Source organism: Trachurus trachurus (assembly GCF_905171665.1).
Source record: "Trachurus trachurus genome assembly, chromosome: 1".
Lineage (NCBI taxonomy): Eukaryota > Metazoa > Chordata > Actinopteri > Carangiformes > Carangidae > Trachurus > Trachurus trachurus.
In genome coordinates this window covers 4523304-4541770 of record NC_139891.1, presented here as the reverse complement: position 1 = coordinate 4541770, position 18467 = coordinate 4523304, and the positions used below count along the sequence as shown (strand labels likewise).

The following is an 18467-nucleotide window of genomic DNA, read 5'->3' as shown; positions in this document are numbered from 1 at the left end:
AATGACGCCATCTGGTGACCAGAAACAAAACACAACGCAAAACAATGCACATATCCTGCCTTTTCATGGGATTAGATAATTGTTACTATACATAAATAAACTCAGTGTCTGACAAATTAATTCCACTGACATCTTTTGTAGGATAAGCTATATTAAAAAAAATAGCGACATTAGAAGTTGTTTACCTCTCTGTACAATTACCTTGCCCGACAGTCTGTCCAGTACGGAAGCCGAGTGTGATCAAACCGATCACCCGGCTTGATTGCAAGGCATGCAATCTCTGTCACATACCAACTAGCATAGCAACCACACAGATCTACTGAGATCAGAAGTTTGTATTTCGGTAACACAGATCGAAGACATATTTTATTTAATGTTAGTCGTTCCAGCGTAACTGCACTGCTGTCTATAGAAATATAGATCTACCACATCGGAGTGACCAGGTAAAAACCTTTCGCGGCACTTTCAAGATGATGCTATTAGCTAACCATGCTAGTGGTGGTAGCTAGGGGGCTGCTGTGCGACTGCTCTGTTGTGAATATTAATGCGCTCCGTTTGCGCCGCGTTTGTTGCTTTAATTACAAACACAGCTCTGACGGTGCAACGCGTCGAGCTGGCTGTTAACGTAAGACAGCGATTTTGAGCTGTTTTCCTGTGTGGATACGATGCGGGTCAAAGAAACCACAGCGACGCTAGGCTAGCCTGCTAACGTTAGTTGAATGAGCCAGACATTTGCGCCTGTGCCGCCCGGGCCTTATGAGAAAAAGGCTGCTCAGGTCGCGGAGGGTTGTTGCGGAGGCTGCTGTAGTAATGCAGCTGGGTATTAGCTGAAAACACTGCGTAGCGGTATCTCCAGGCTCCGTGTAGCAGCGGGAAATGAGCACGAACAGTAACGACTGCGGGGATGTTTTGATGCCGTGCGGACAAACACGTACATCCAGACTAAAATACCTCCGTAGCCAAGGTAACAGTTAGCTGGCATCTGACACATTTTGACACACATTTGACATGTTGGCTGTTTTAGTGATCACTGCGTGTTTGGCACGATCTGTAATCGGTACTGCGTAGTTTACGTTACTTGTGATTACAGTTAGTAACGAGCTGAGTTGCTGAGCTGACAGGCGGGGCTCTCTGCTGGTTGGCGCCGATGTGCTGTGCATTTTTTTTTTTTTTTTTTTTTAGAAACATGTAACGTGTGTGTTTGTGTCTGTGTCTGTAGGATGGAATGGCAGCCAGATGAACAGGGTCTGCAGCAAGTGCTTCAGCTACTCAAGGACTCCCAGTCTCCAGACACAGCAACACAGAGAGCTGTGCAAGAAGTATCCTTCCATCTGTCACTATGTGTGTGTGTGTGTGTGTGTGTGTGTGTGTGTGTGTGTGTGTGTGTGTGTGTGTGTGTGTGTGTGTGTGTGTGAGAGAGAGATAGAAAGAGATATTTTACCCCCTCTATGACTGGATGTATTGTCACGTGCAGCTTGCAGCAAGTGAACCATATTGCATTTTAATCCACACTGTTAAACAGAAACACAAGATATTTGAACCCTTGGTATGTGCATGTAGATGGTTGAACTCCTTAACAGAGCTTGCAGAAACTCGAACAACTGAATCAGTTTCCAGATTTCAACAACTATCTCATCTTTGTTCTCACAAGCCTGAAATCAGAGGGTATGTATATGCAGGTCGAAAAGAAGATGCAGAGTAGAATTCTATTTTAGTGAATAATCTACATTAATTTGCTTGTTCTCAGTGAATACATATTTGTCTCACCTCTTCCTTCTCATTAAAATCATGTAACTCCAACTCTGCTGCCTTTCTCTTCAAGATGAACCCACTCGATCTCTGAGCGGTCTGATACTGAAGAACAATGTAAAGGCTCACTACCAGAACTTCCCTCCCAACGTGGCAGACTTCATCAAGCGAGAATGCCTCAACAACATTGGAGACCCCTCACCGCTCATAAGAGCTACAATCGGTGGGTGTTGGAGTGAGACAGGGAGAGTGGACAAAGAAATCACTAGTTTTAGCTGCACTTTTCAGCCAGTGTGAGTCAGACTACTATGTAGGTGGTTGAATTTTTGCAGGTAATGTGTCTATGTGTATACGGGAGCTAGCTCTGTATTTTCAAGAAGTTTTAAATGATTGACTGCGATTATCCAAGAAGTGAATTACCCCTGAGTTTTGAATCCTTGTTTATTTGTGAGTAACCTGTTTATTCTTTGTCATGAAGGCATCCTGATCACAACTATAGCTTCTAAAGGAGAGCTACAGACCTGGCCAGAACTGTTGCCTCAGCTCTGTAACCTGCTCAACTCGGAGGACTACAACACCTGCGAAGTCAGACCCACACACACATAGTTTTTGTGATAATTGGACCTATGTCTGTCCTATTCATCTATTTACATGCTATGGTTGTCTCTGTCTTTCAGGGTTCTTTTGGAGCGTTACAAAAAATCTGTGAAGACTCATCTGAGTTGCTGGACAGCGATGCTCTGAACAGACCTCTCAACATAATGATCCCCAAATTCCTCCAGTTTTTCAAACACTGCAGCCCCAAAATCAGGTCAGGAAAACACTATAGTCTTCTGGTGGCCGACCAGCGATTTGCCTCTGCCCGAATTAGAATTTCCCTATCAAAACATCATTATTTGTCTTTTCCTCAGGTCCCATGCCATAGCCTGCGTGAACCAGTTCATCATTGGTCGAGCTCAGGCTCTGATGGACAACATAGACACCTTCATTGAGGTGAGCAGCTCAGTAGTTTGTCTTGAAAGAGCTTGTGTTGTTTCAAACATACTCATGAATGTCTTGATAAGTTTTCCCTCCTGTGTGGAAATGAGCTAGAGTCAGTTTTTCCAGTACCTCTCCTTGGACTCACTTCTAGCTGCTTTCAGACTGATTATGTAATAAAAAAAATAAGTCATTTTTAGGAATTTATGATTTAGTATTGAAAGAGAGAAAATGTACCAACATGCTGCTAAGTCCTCACTTCATTTCACTGATGCTACAGAAAGAGAGGCGTCGTATAATCTTGGCATCTGGCCAGTTTTTAGCCATATTTTTTCCAGAGCTTTCAGCTGTATGTTGCAGGCATCTTCAGTGGATTTTCATTTGTCATTTAAATTTTGATTAATTTTAACATATCAACAATGTGTGTGGAGAAGATAATAAAGTACATTTTATTCCAGTTTTCGCTTGAAAACTTTGGACCGTGAGATTCATTGTTGTTGTCCAAGAAAAGTAATCAAACTAATGCAGTTTATGAGCCAAGGGTTGGGGTGGTAGGTTTCATGCCCGGTATTTGAAAGTTAATCACATTTTCTGTGTTTCTCTCCTCGTCCCTTTCCCATCCAGAGTCTGTTTGCACTGGCTGGTGACGAGGACAGTGAGGTGCGGAAGAACGTGTGCAGGGCTCTGGTCATGCTGCTGGAAGTCCGCATCGACCGCCTCATCCCACACATGCACAGCATCATCCAGGTGTGTCTGAGAGTGTGACTCCATCTAATGCGCCACCATGACTTTTGACTTTCCCCCTTCCTACACCTCCTCCCCCGCTTCCTCCACCTTCACATCATCATCTCCTCCTTGTTGTTTCTCACCAGTACATGCTGCAGCGCACCCAGGACCCCGATGAGAACGTTGCTCTGGAGGCCTGTGAGTTCTGGCTGACTCTGGCTGAACAGCCCATCTGCAAAGAGGCGCTCTCTGGCCACTTGGTTCAGTAAGTGCTCAACAGGCCAACAATGAATTACACTGAGTGATGACATGAAGATCTCATTGATAATGTGACTCTGTCTCTGTTTCAGACTGATTCCTATCTTGGTGAATGGGATGAAATACTCAGAGATTGATATCATCCTTCTAAAGGTAAAGTCACCCGTACACTCAAATGTACCCAGCTAATAACAAACACATAGAGATTCTGCTTTTTCTTCTTGTCTCCTGCCGTTCCCCTCTGCCCACTCCACATTCACCTCTCTTTGTCTTCCAGGGCGATGTTGAAGAGGATGAGGCAGTTCCAGACAGCGAGCAAGATATCAAACCTCGCTTCCACAAGTCTCGCACCGTCACTCTGCAGCACGAAGGAGGGGAGGGAGAAGAGGGGGAGGACATCGATGACGACGAGGACGATGATGACGACACGCTGTCTGACTGGAACTTACGTAAGTTACACACAGTAACGAAGATAATGGCTACAGTTCCAGCTTTTGCGCTTATCAGTTAGATGTTTTCTTCTGTGGTACCAACTATTGCTACACTGTGTTTACAGATGTATTCTTTTTTACACTGTGCTGTGTCACTTTGTACCATTTCAAAGTTAACCCCACAGTTATGGTGGCTTTTCTTCTCTAGGGAAGTGTTCGGCTGCGGCTCTGGACGTTCTTGCCAACGTGTTCCGTGAGGAGTTGCTCCCCCATCTCCTGCCCCTGCTCAAAGGCCTGCTTTTCCACCCGGACTGGGTCATCAAGGAGTCTGGCATCCTGGTCTTGGGGGCTATCGCTGAGGGTAATACTTGCAATCGAAATAGAGGAATGAATGCAAAAAAAAGAAAAGTATTTCATATGTTTAAAGGGGTTAGCTACAAGTTTAATTCCTTCCGGCCAGTAAGTGTCGCACTCACACTCGCCTGCTCTCGCTCCAACCTTCAATGGGCTCTTTGCACAGCTCCACTACTTCCTGGACTTAATGCTGCTCCTTTGTTTCCTGGGGTGGTCCAGGTGTGTCTGACCATTGTGACTACTCAGACACACCTGGATTAATCAGGTTGTCCAATAATGTAAGACAGGAAATGAAGGAGCAGCACTAAGTTCAGGAAGTATTGGAGTTGTGCAAAGAGCCCATTCTACTGGTTGCCAGGTATGCCTAAAGGGAGCGGCTAGTAGCTAAAGCTAAGCTAACGCTAACCGTATTTAACGAGCAGCAGCTCCGGTGTTGACAGCGGACTGGAAACACATCTGAATCATTTCACACTAACTCACCTGCAGATGAACCCAACAAACCTGCAGCATCATGCCTGCACCGGCTGACCATTAGCTAGCATTAGCATTTGCATTAGCACAATGCCATTTCTCCACAGAGCTATCAGGATCTGGCTCCCCCTAAGCTCCGCCTCACGTGACATCAACGTACTGATGCTGTTGGCATAGAGATCATTTCATGTTGATTTTGCCAACATAACCAGATGTAAATATTTATATATTTTGGACCCGTCAAAATGTACAAAACAAATATATATATATATATTTTTTTTTTTAATACTTTATTTACAGTTTTTCAAAACAAATATTTATATAGTACAATTAACACTTTTATTCTGCACCCCTCTAGATGTTCTGTGGATGTATTATTTTTGAAAAATTAAAGTTGTAGCTATAACCTTTAAATTTAGATTGTTATTTGCAGGATTATATGTCAAAATTAGTAATCTGGGATTTTCTCAAACCTTGGATGATGTTTCTATTGACTCTTTTCTCCTTCATAGGCTGTATGCAAGGCATGGTACCTTACTTGCCCGAGCTCATCCCCCACCTTATTCAGTGTCTGTGCGACAAGAAGGCCCTGGTCCGCTCCATTGCCTGCTGGACCCTGAGCCGCTACGCCCACTGGGTGGTCAGCCAGCCCCCCGATGCCCATCTCAAACCCCTCATGACCGAGCTGCTCAAACGCATCCTTGACGGCAATAAGAGGGTGCAGGAGGCGGCCTGCAGGTACAGCTCTTACTTTATCCTCTGTGTTCTCTCACTTCACGCCCAATACTGTATTGTGCTTACCCGTGTCATCTTCTCAAAAGTGCATTTGCCACTCTGGAGGAGGAGGCGTGTACAGAGCTGGTGCCATACCTGAGCTTCATCCTGGACACGCTGGTTTTTGCTTTTGGGAAGTATCAGCACAAGAACCTGCTCATTCTTTATGACGCCATAGGAACGCTGGCCGACTCTGTGGGACACCATCTCAACCAGCCCGTGAGTCCCCACAAAAAATACACAAATCTGTACGCAGCCCCATTTTCTTTTCTTTTTTTTGTGCAAGATATTTGACAGGCCGAGCTCTCCCACGTGTTCTTAGGAGTACATACAGAAGCTGATGCCTCCGCTGATAGCCAAGTGGAACGAGCTGAAGGATGAAGACAAAGATCTCTTCCCTCTGCTGGAGTGTCTGTCGTCTGTTGCCACGGCGCTGCAGAGCGGCTTCCTCCCCTACTGCGAGCCTGTCTACCAGCGCTGCGTCACCCTAGTCCAGAAGACGCTGGCTCAGGCCATGGTGAGACACACACACAAACACACACAATCTCAGTCACTCACATAGGTTTGTATCGCAGGCATTACTCATCATGTTTCTGAAACCCCATATTATGAAATTGAATGACTTGGTTTATTATAAAATAATTTATGAATGTTACAAATGTTCATGTTTTTTCTCTGTTTTCTTTTTTTCTCTGATATTTAATAATTTCTTTATTACTATATATTTAAATACACCTGTGCCTTTTCAGTCATTACCTTGTTGATAATGTTTGTAGCTATTATGTGATGTGACTGAATAAAGAATAAATAAAAATTCATCATCATCCTCATCATCCTCATCCCACTTCTGACGTTTGACCTTGACCTTCTCCTCGGTTTGTGTGTCTCAGATGTATAGTCAGCAGCCAGACCAGTATGAGGCACCGGACAAGGACTTCATGATCGTGGCTCTGGATCTTCTCAGTGGTTTGGCTGAAGGACTTGGAGGCCATGTGGATACGCTCGTGGCTCGCAGTAACATCATGACCCTGCTTTTCCAATGCATGCAGGTGAGGAGAGCCTGTGTGTGTGTGTCGGACTTGACCTTAAAGTGACTGATTTTGATCAGCAACTCACATTGTGTTTACTTTTGTAAAAACTTTCTTACAAAGGTATTGAAGTTTTCATTGTTAGTAGCAGGGTTCACTGCATTCAGATTGTCTGCATGTACAGAGGGGTTTCAGATGAAACAATGAATGTTCTTCAGTGTCACTGTTTTTGCAATAACAATTGTTACCTTGTGGATGGATACATCCCTTTTTAGTCCTAGCGATCCTGCTTTTATTAAAGCATTGAAAATGAAATTCTTCATCCATGCTGATGGTGTGTGTTTACATTTCTGTTTGTCTCTCTGTCTCTTTTGTCCCAGGATACGATGCCTGAAGTAAGACAGAGTTCATTTGCTCTGCTGGGTGACTTGACCAAGGCTTGCTTCCCTCATGTCAAACCGTGTATTGGTAATTACATTGTTCTCTCCCTCTTATGCACATACATTTACAGACAAGCAGATATCCACCACATTCCACACATTTTTTGTGTTCCCACTGTGATGATAATAACATGTCTGTGTGTCTTGCAGCTGAATTCATGCCGATCCTGGGGACTAACCTGAACCCGGAGTTCATCTCTGTCTGCAACAACGCTACCTGGGCCATAGGAGAGATCTGCATGCAGATGGGTGAGTTGCAGCCAATCTGTTGTTCTTGCGCAGTTATGAGCTGCTGAGTCTGCGTCTCACTCGCATTGTCCTGCTCTTGTCAGGTGTGGAGATGCAGCCGTACATCGCCATGGTTCTGAACCAGCTGGTCGAGATAATCAATCGGCCCAACACCCCCAAGACCCTGCTGGAGAACACGGGTATGTTTGTCTATTTTTTGTTTATTTATAGGATCCCCATTACCCGATGTCAGGACATTAGCTATTATCCTGGGGTCCCCAATGCAATTTTAAAAAGAACATAGTACATACACCTCGTCATCATATACACAAACAGCAAACAGTCTAATCTAAAATATATTATTAGGTACAAAGAATACATCATACATCACATTACAGTACCACAACAGTTCAACCCACAAATAAATTCCTATAATAAATTATTATACGTTATATATTTCTTACTCATTGAATTTTCAATTTATTTAAATACTGTAGTCTTTTACTACCTTTTTAAAAATGTGTTTTGAGTTAATATTTTTGATAAGATTAGGTAATGTGTTCCATCCTATAATGGCTCTGTATATTACAGTAGCCTATGTTTTAAAAAGTTTGTTCTTGGTTTAGGTGCCAGTAAATTATCATATCTTGATTGTCTGGTTGCATATTTATTGACATTTCTGGTGAACACTATCTGATCTGAGAAATATTGTGTTTTTTGTTTTGTTTTGTTTTTTACTGTTAATCAAATTCCTCCTGAAAGATAGGAGACTTAATTTTAGTCCGTCTTCAACCAGAAGCCATGATAAATTCTGATGCATTTTTAAGATATTTGCATGCAGTGAACAACTGAGAGCAATCCTAGCTGCTTTGTTCTGTGCAACAGAATGTGAACAGACATTATAGCTATTTGTACATTGCTGTTAAAAGGGGATTTAATGGTTCACTGGTAGAAGTGATTGCAGTCGGTGTCACAGTACTGCACATACACACACTCTTCTACCAGCAGCCCTGACTCATCTCTGTTCTTTTTCAGCGATCACCATTGGTCGACTGGGCTACGTGTGCCCCCAGGAGGTCGCTCCCGTGCTGCCGCAGTTTATCCGACCTTGGTGAGGCTTTGCATTCTCATTCGGTGCCTCTCATAACCCACTCTACAGCATCCTTGGGGTGTCATATCATTTTTCTAACATCCACTAATGCACTTTCAGCACTGACATTTTCCATATCTCACAGCAGAGTCAGCAGATACATGCTCCCTCACTCCCTCTCATCACGTTATCCGGTCTCTCTCTCTCTCTCTCTGTCTCCCTCTGTCCATTCTGGCTGCACTTGTATCATCTTATTCTCTCTTGCAAGACACATTTGTAGCATTTTCTCCTCCTTGCTTTGTTTCTGTCATCACATGCTGCACAACACAATCATGGCATCACAGTGACAGCACTGTTGACATTCTTTGAATGAATTCCTGAAATGACTGGAATTAACAATCAGAGATAACAAAACACTGAAGTCTTTAATGTAACATTACGAGACAGAGTTGTTTTCGATGCAGATACATAGCTTGAACTACATTCCAGACACGGCGGAGTAAGTAAGATAAACTTTATTTGTCCTTGACAGGAAACTTGTCTTAGGCACGAGTGCTGACAGAGCTGCCTCCTAAAACCACATTCTCATTCACAACATACATTTAGAGTACACATAGTATACACACACTAGGGCTGTCACTTTTTAGAAAAATTAGGTTCAAACAAATATCGAATGACCCGTAATTCGTTCGGATACATTCGAACAAATGCGGAATGAAAGCGGAATGTGGCTGCCGCAGTTTTGAAAATTGACCGGATTCTCTCGTTGTTTCATGTTGGACTTCGTGCCCAGCTTGACGCGATCGCTCGACACTAGCGTTTAATATGGGCGACCGAAAGGAAACTGGCTCCGCTCCTCGGCGCTTTTCGGCACTTCCGCGTCCGGTGCTATGCAGGCACTGCAGCGGTTGTGGCTAGATGGCGTACATGAGCTGCAGGAAGTGATGTCCTAGAAAACATGCAATCTTTACTTATCTGTGCCTAAACCCAGCCAATGGCTTCACTTACTTTTTGCTTTTTTCCCCCTATTTTACACCTGTGCATGTCAATTTTACTAAACCTAACCAGTCGGGAGTTCTCGACAAGTTTTGGTGAGATTCTACGTCACTTCCTGCAGCTCATGTATGCCATCTAGCCACAACCTACTGCAGCCTACATTTCGAGCAGGTCATTACCCCACGTTCGAATGAATATTCCAATGTCGAATAAAAAGTGACAGCCCTAACACACACACACACGTACACATGGTGTACACATACCATTCTAAAAATAGCTTGCACCCACAATTTAAGGTATAATATGTAGGAATTCCCCCCATCTAGCGGTGCGGTTGCATATCTGAACGTGTTCTTGATGTTGCATTCACGTGAAATCGGGCAGACGTCAGACAGACAACAGACGCTGCATGTAACAGGATAAACAAGCGTCTATGTAAACAAGTGGTCTGCCAGCACGAGGCAAAACAATACAGGCGTGACACATAGACTGTAAAAAGAATGGACGTAGCGTCCGTGACGTCACCCATTGGTTTTGGTGAGTCTGTTTTGTGCCGCTACTACGGGGGTTTGAACCGCGCCATGTTGGATTTGACTTTCCATATTTGGAGAGGTGCGGCCGTTAGCCGGCCGAGGGCCCGCCCACTGGCCTCGAAGCAGCGGTCTCCGGACCTGTCACTCAATGTTTCCGCGCCCTAATTGGCCAGAATTTTAAACCTAATAACAGTAAAACGGTAGAGTTTAAAAAAAATTCACCCCCCTCAGAGTGTGTGCGGGGGTAGAAACTATCGGTTGAGACCAAAAAACGTAATGGTACCAGGCTTTTAACATGTTTACTGAGGACATAAAGTCGGCGATTTTAACATGGGGGTCTATGGAGAATGCTCCCTTCCGGTACCAGCCCCCAGAGGAAGCCGGGGGGATTGCAGTTTTTTGAACACGGAAGTGAGCTTCACTTCTCAGACCGACAACTGCCCCCTTGGCGTGACAATATGTTGTCATGGTGATGTCGTATTGTTTACCTGACCCACGTTTTACCATCTTTCTCTCGTGGAGTAAAATGACATCCGGTTGGTTTGCCGATGGCCGTCTGCCTGACTGCACCTGAATGCAACATCAGTGCCTCCGTCCTTCCTCACACTACACATGGTGACAGTTTGAACAGGCGCTACCTGGAAAACTTTCTCCCCGAGCCGACAGCTCCGCTGAGTTTCCGTGGTTACCTACGGTCACACTGCCACTCAACGTAAAAAATGGCGATGCAACATGGCCGCCTCGGTTCGGTACGTCGCCCACTTATGTATTTGTAACGACTTGTAACAACTCATTCTAAGGTACGAGAAAGCTTTCATTTGTATGCGGCTGTGATTCCACTTCAGTGAAATACGTATTTATGAAAGAAATATTTGGTTTTTGCTAATAAAAAGCCAAATAAGTTACATACTGGGGCTTTAAAGGTAATGAACCTACTCCTATGACTATAGGGATTATGGCAATAGGCAAATTTGTTTATTATGTTTAATAAACATGTTTATTATTGTGTGTGTCAGGTGCACGTCTCTCCGGAACATCCGAGACAACGAGGAGAAAGACTCGGCCTTCCGTGGGATCTGCATGATGATTGGCGTGAACCCCGGAGGCGTGGTGCAGGTGAGACGCACATGAGTGATTCAGGGCTCGATAGTGAGGATGTTTATGTTTCCAACCTTTTCACTTTTTTCCTCTGTGTCTGTTCAGGACTTCATCTTCTTCTGTGACGCTGTGGCCTCCTGGGTGAACCCTAAAGATGACCTGAGGGACATGTTCTACAAGGTGAGGTCCCATCCCAAAGACTGATTTTTAGCTCACCATGAAATCATTAAACTCTGCTGTATTGTGAGTCACCTTGCAGGGTAGAGAGCCTGTGTGTTCATCTTGGTTTTCAGCAGTGCAACTCGGCAACACAGACACTGCTCTTGTTCTGTAGAGACATGAAGCCAACACAGTCCCCCTCAGGAGCTCACCACATGAAGGCCGAAACGCTCTGCTTACAGCTTCACTGTCAGGAGAGACAAAACATCAAGTTCAGCTCAGGGAACCCTTTAAATATAGTGCCAGCTCTAAGCCAAACGGGTACACACATAATACACAATTCAGAGCTTAATGTATTTTCAGTAACAGAATTTATGTAATATACCCGTTGGGACATTTAACCAGTGTTGGACAGTGTAGTGAGTCCATCGTCAACCAAACAAACTTGGTGTTATTTAGTCTTTATCAGTGTGACCAGACCATTTCTAAACAAATGCACTGGTTTAGATTGTGTTCAGTGTTGTTAGCTCTTAATTTGTTAAAGCTTCAGTAGTAAGTTTTTAAAAAATGTTTTTATCATAGGTCAAATGTGTGTTATATGGCTCATGGTGACAAAATGAGTATGTAGTGTTTTGGTACATGTCTTCAAGCAGTAGCAGGTGATCTGTACACCAGATGTCAACCACCAAATAACAGACTAGGGATGCACATTTAGAATTTTTTTTCTGACCGATAACCGACACTCGTTAACCGATTATTAACCGATAAGATTACGACGCTGGCGGCGCACGTGTGTATTTAACAGCAAAATAAATTAAAAATGATCGCTCCAATTGCCGTTAAATACACACGTACGCTGCGACAGCTGATCAGTACCACATCCACTGTGCTCTGTCGCAGCTGATCGCGCTCATATTTTTTATTTATTTATTTATTTATTTCATTTTCTTCAGCGCCTTTGTTAACAGGTGATTCACATCTACTATGTCCATGTAGCTACATTTATTGTCTGACCTTCCTTCATGGGGGCTGCTGCACATACTGTCAGTCCTCCTGTGTAACATTTTGCTGTGAAATATGACTGAAGGCATGTGGAAGTCTGCACGTGGCGACACGCCCCCATGAGTTGACGACATAAAGAGCTAATAAAAAAAACAATAGTATTAATCGGTCAAAGTTCTTGTTATCGGTTCTACTCTTTATTTATAGATCATTTTCATCTTTTAGTACAAAACAAAAGACAAATACAAAACATTGAACAATTACCCATATTCAAGGTCTGGGGGTGATCAATAAATCCAAAAGGCAAAGTCTCATATCCAGTACGTGCATTGACCAGGTAGGCTTGCCATTTCTGCCACCGTTTTTCACCTAGATCTTTTTGGAGTCTGACTGAGTATGTCATTTGCTCTAGTACATGTAGTTTTTTTTACAATATTAACAAAAGAATCTGTAGTGGGGGGCATTTTTCTGGAGCCAACATTTTGTGGTGGCCTTTTTACTTGCAGCCAGCAAGACCCTAAGTAGGTACCGATCAGCTTTACTCAACCCATCTGGCATATTCCCAAGATAGAGAGTTGTGAATAATACATTGATATTAAAACATAGAACCTTTTGAAATAATTTTTGTCACTTCTCTCCAAAAAAAACTGAATGGAGGGACAAGACCAAAAAATATGGGCATGATCAGCAAGGACAATTTTGTTTAGCTTTGACATAGTGAACCACTTATTACCTAAAGTCACACATTTCCTTCAGAGTCAAATGTTAAGTCAGCAGCTCACAAGAAATATGACGGCAAATCAGTGCTAATGTTGGTCCACATGTCTGCTGTGTGGTCGCTGTACAAATAGACACCTGCTTGTTAACACAGTCGACATAACAGAGAGAGTTGATATGGCTATGTTAATTATGTTTGTTAATTGTAATTCTATTTATTTAAGTGTCATGGGACTACGGATGGAAACTAGCTCCTAGCTAAATCCGACATATTTACTACAATTAATTGTTGTTTTTTTGTATGTTCATGAATATGTGAGGTCCCATTTCAAATAAACCTTTAAATAAAAAATAAAATGTGTCTGGGTGGGATCGGCCTTGGTTGATATTGCACTTGAGTGGTCAAAATTCAGTATCAAAGTTTCAAACACTCAAATGAGCTCAAAGATTTTGTCCAGGTGGTTATTTAGTAGTGTTGTTTCAGTCAGTCAGCCACTCATATAAACCGTGTTTCCACTGCAGGAGTTCCTGGTAAAAGGAGGGGGTAGGAACTTCTACAGGAACCGTCCTCTCACTCGGCCCTCTCAGTGGCCGTGTCTTCACTGCAGACAGGACCCACCGGGCTCTTATGGCGATGTGCCACAGTTTCGATCATTGCGTGGTCGTTTTTTTTTTTTACTGCTCTTGTTGTTGTTGTTGCCGCCTCGATCGTCACATAATCCCGCGATCGCGTATTTACCACACTTTTTTTTTTTTTTTTTTTACCAGGCCTACTGCTACTCTTGTCTTTTACTGACTTATTCTCTCTTTTTTCTGGCCATTTTTCCGTTTTTTGTAACGTTGGGTTTTCAAAATGCCGCTTATTTCGGGCCTTTCTCTTAGCGCCACATCCTGCTTTGAGTCTGACCAATCAGCACAGAGTAAATTTCAAGCCCCACCAGGACATCTTCAGGGCCGATCTGAGTACCTACCCCCCAGGCAGGGACTCCATTCAGCCCTGTAAAAGTTCCTGTAAGCGGCCCTGTGGGGAAGGTTCCTGCAGTGGAGACACGCACCAATGGGGCCGGCCCCGTAAAATTACCCCTAAGTTCCTGCAGTGGAAACGCGCCTTTACAGGACTTGGGCTTTCATGAAGCAACAGATCAGGATGCTGTCAGTCAGTCAATCACATAGCTGCAGAAAGAGATATGACTGAAGCTCATTTTTCTCCCCTTTTCTCCGCTTCTCGCCACAGATCCTGCACGGCTTTAAGGAGCAGGTTGGGGAGGAGAACTGGCAGCAGTTCTCTGAGCAGTTCCCCCCACTGCTGAAGGAGAGACTGGCAGCCTGCTACGGCGTTTAGATTCTCTACACCCACTCAAGAGGTAACCACACACACACACACACACACACACACACACACACACACACAATGGTTTACAACCCAAAGTGATGTCAAGGTTTAAAGGGAGTTAACTTTGTGTCTGTTCTCCCTTCTGTCCGTCCTCCCAGGTGAGCCAGCAGGAGGAGGGTGAATGGGAAACTCATCCATCTGTGTATTGCACTGCCCTGATCTGGGGGGAGGGAGAGGGACGCTATTGGCCGCTCCCCCTGACGGACGGCCCCCACGCCCTATGTGTTTGTCCATAGAGGGAGGGTGGGCGGGTGGGAGGGAGGGACAGGGGGACACCTCTAGATTAACTAGGCAGGGACCCGACACAGAAAAACTAACTGGTAGGGACAGATAGAGAAGGACAGAAAGAGAGAGAGAAGGACAAGAGATGGAGGCATAGACAAGTTGGGAAGGAGGGAAGCAGGGAAAGAGACCAGCACAGAGAAAGTTCAGGGGAAGAGAGGGAGGGAACTCAATAACAAGGCAGGGAAAAAAAAAAGCTACAGTTACAGTCTGTTACTTGGCTAAGAAGACAGGGACAGTGGAGATTTTAACGGGAATCTTAAACTTAAGAGTAACCAATAGCTCGACCGACAGAGACAGACCAACGTACACAGACTCACACACATACACACTTGCACATGCTGTACATGCAGTACATGGAACTGACTGTGGGTGGCACTATTATTTAGACTTTTTGAGACCTTCTACATGTAGTTAGGGACAGACAGGTGTCTAAACTCTGTTCATTTTCTGGGTAATATCTTTCTTTTCCGGGGAATTAGGATTCAATACGAATTACTTCATCTGTAGTCACTGAATTCTACTTATCTGTAAGATAATCTTGCTATATCCGCATCTATGTTTCCTACCGTCATTTTTGACCAGAGTGCTGCTTCACAGAGCTATCCATCTATCAGACATATTCCTTGTCACATTTTCTACCTGATCAAAAGAGGAAAAAGAAAAAAAAAAAAATAAGAGCAAGTATCTTTCCTTGTGGCTTCACAGAAACCATTCCTCTAGGAAGGGAGGATTAGGGCTAACACATTTTGTTTTCTCGCCAGATGGGAGGAAAATGTAGAAAGAAAAATCACATCCTTAGTTGTCTGTTCAAGGTTTTGTGTGTGCGTTTTGTCTGTATGTGCGTGTGTGTATGCGTGCGTGCATGTGCAGTTTGTGAATCCTTACTTTGGCATTCTGTGTTAACAGTGTGTGAACTATGTATTGTTTTTGATATGGTACCGAGCTAAAAACTTGACTCCCACCGCAATGTCCTTGGCACCTGTTAACTGTGACCAAGTGTTTGTGTGTTTGCGTATGTGTGCGTGCGTATGTATGTGTGTAAAAGTGAGTGCGTATGTGTTAACGTCTACATTCGTACTGATATCCATTTAATGCCATATTGATATCTTAAGTAAGACAGTGATTGGCAATGTCATTGTGATCTTTATAATGTTTTAAAACTGGTCCATATTCTTTTTGTTTTTCTTTTCTTTTTTTTTTGCTGCTACTGATGATTTTTGTTTCTATAGTGGACTTAAAATTCGCACAATTAACGCAAAAGAAATTTGAATTAATGCTATTATCAGTGACTGTTAAGTTGTTTTTTTGCACTTTTTATTTTACCATTTCTTTTTGTATGGACTTTTTTTTTTTTTTTAACCTCGCCCATATGATGTCTTGACCCTAATGTCAGTGTTTGTCATACTGTGTTGCACTGTGAAATTAAGTGTCTTTGACTGGCAAAAATATCCCAATACTAAATGGCAAATAAAAACAACTTTGTGAAACTGCGACTAATCCGCACTTTTACAATGACTAACCTTGCCATATTACTGAGGTGTGTGCGAGCGCGTGTGTGTGTGCGTGAGAGAGCGAGATCCTGCATGAGTATGTGCGCATGAGTACCTCTGCCTATGAGCATGTTGTGAATAGTTAGATGGCGTTCATATGATGTGTGCACATTGCACAGGTGCAAGTTAATATTTTTCTTTTGAAGGACATGTAGCCTGCCTCAGCCTACTTTTGTGTGCATGCTCTTGTGTCTGTGTTTTCACTGTGTGTGAATGTGTGTGTGTGTGTGTGTGTGTGTGTGTGTGTGTGTGTGTGTGTGTGTGTGTGTGTGTGTGTGTGTGTGTGTGTGTGTGTGTGTGTGTGTGTGTGTGTGTGTGTGTGTGTGTGTGTGTGTGTGTGTGTGTGTGTGTGTGTGTGTGTGTGTGTGTGTGTGTGTGTGTGTGTGTGTGTGTGTGTGTGTGTGTGTGTGTGTGTGTGTGTGTGTGTGTGTGTGTGTGCTGCGGCGTACGTGTGACCGTATGTTTCAGAAATAATGATGATCGCCCTTTACACACCAACACACCACCTCAATTCAGAACGAGAGGAGGGCGCAGTATGCTACGAGAATAAGAGCTAGGACACTGCCAAAGAGCAATAGCCACTGAAAATTAACAAGACAATAAGTAGAGACTATGGAGGTACATTTGTTTCTTTATTATTCAATCCAAAAAAATGTTGATTTAAACAAAAAAGAAATTTTCAATCAAAACAAACTTCACTTGCAAAACAGGGTTTGAATGCCAAAAAAAAAAGTATTTGAACCCTTTTTTTCTTTGAAAAGTTTTTTTTTTTTTTTATTGAGGTTAGTTATTATTTGATTGAAAATATTTTTTGGGGGGGATTTTTGGATTTAGGCCATATTATGGGTAGGATATTTGTGTCTTTATTATTCAATCAAAAAAAGTTGACTAAACAAAAAAGCAATTTTCAATCAAATAATAACAATCAAAGAAAGAATGGTTCAAATGCAATTTTGTGGGTCTCAAATATGTTTTTGCATTCAAATCCTTTTTTTTTATGATTGAAATGAAGTTTGTTTTGATTGAAAATATCTTTTTTGTTTCAATCAACTTTTCTTTTGATTGAATAATAAAGACACAAATGTACCTCCACAAGAGACAAGCTGCTATTTCAATATTCAATACGAGCATCACGATGATGTGACGAAGAACAGGCACTGTAGGACTTTTATCATTAATTATGGATTATGAGCTTTCCACCAGAATTGACTACAGGGATCTATTGTATATTTTTTCACTAATATTCTGCCAGTGTTTTCCAGCACGCAGACATTCGGAAACAAACACGCTGGCACTTGATTTGACCTAGACTGTGACCACTGACAGAATCAGACCAATCATTTCTCACTACAAATACAAAGACAATCTGAACTCCAGTCCGGTTCTGTTTCCACAGTATCTTAGTTGAAAGCTTAAACGAGGAAATGTATTTGGTTGCTTGTTAATTTTAGTGCTTTCTCTTTCTTTTTTCTGTAACTGATGTTTTTTTTTTCGTTTCATTATTAAGGTTCTTTTTGTATCTTAAAGGTCAGTGTACATTTCCTGTGGATGATGCTGTAGTAAGTCCGCTCCAGTGACAGCTTCATGAATATAGTGAGTTTGAAGGAAAGGAGGGTTTGTGAATAGGTGCAAAAAAAAAGATGGGAACAAAGGAGGGATGAAAAGAGGAAGAATAGTTTTTTTTTTCTCTTAAATTATGTTTATATAATAAAGAGCATGATAGTGTTGCAATTTAGCTGAAAGACTTTGGTACTTCCTGTTTTTTTTCTGTAGATTACTTTCACCAGTCATGCTCCCATTTATTTTGAAGGTGGGCATGGAAATAAAATGCTTTTCCTATATGATTTATGTGTGTAACATCTCTCCGAAATCCAGCTGGATTGTGGATCCTTGAAATAAATCATGTCCCGCATGCTGAAGGCTGGGTGCTAGAGTTGCCAGTCTGATGTCTTTTGTCAGAAGATGATCCAGCTGCTTCTCTTACTTGTAGCCATGGGAAATCACTGGGCATATGACTGAATCCAGAGCATAGTCAGATCGCCTGCACACACACACACACACACTCTGGACTGACTAATGAGCTCAGTGTGTGTGCGTGAGAGTGAGAACTGCTGTCTAAACGGAGCTGTTTTGTCCGACTGTCTCTGCAGATAAAAGCATTTTACAATATGCAAAACTTTCAGTGCAAAGAGTCAAACAGGCTTTTA

At 42.8% G+C, this 18467-nt stretch overlaps 1 protein-coding gene across 1 annotated transcript; it reads left to right on the top strand.

The window, feature by feature from the left end:
* Window positions 1-234: 234 nt before the first annotated feature.
* Window positions 235-16415, top strand: tnpo2b (transportin 2b). The gene is made up of 24 exons (XM_083977459.1): window positions 235-443; window positions 1220-1319; window positions 1590-1665; window positions 1823-1972; window positions 2228-2334; window positions 2427-2560; window positions 2661-2742; window positions 3352-3474; window positions 3600-3718; window positions 3804-3864; window positions 3989-4160; window positions 4351-4503; window positions 5480-5705; window positions 5789-5960; window positions 6064-6258; window positions 6632-6790; window positions 7150-7237; window positions 7360-7458; window positions 7542-7637; window positions 8473-8548; window positions 11073-11172; window positions 11260-11334; window positions 14267-14396; window positions 14524-16415. The coding sequence occupies exons 2-23, from the start codon at window positions 1221-1223 to the stop codon at window positions 14372-14374; spliced, it is 2670 nt and encodes an 889-aa protein (XP_083833585.1). The 5' UTR covers window positions 235-443; window position 1220; the 3' UTR covers window positions 14375-14396; window positions 14524-16415.
* Window positions 16416-18467: the final 2052 nt, after the last annotated feature.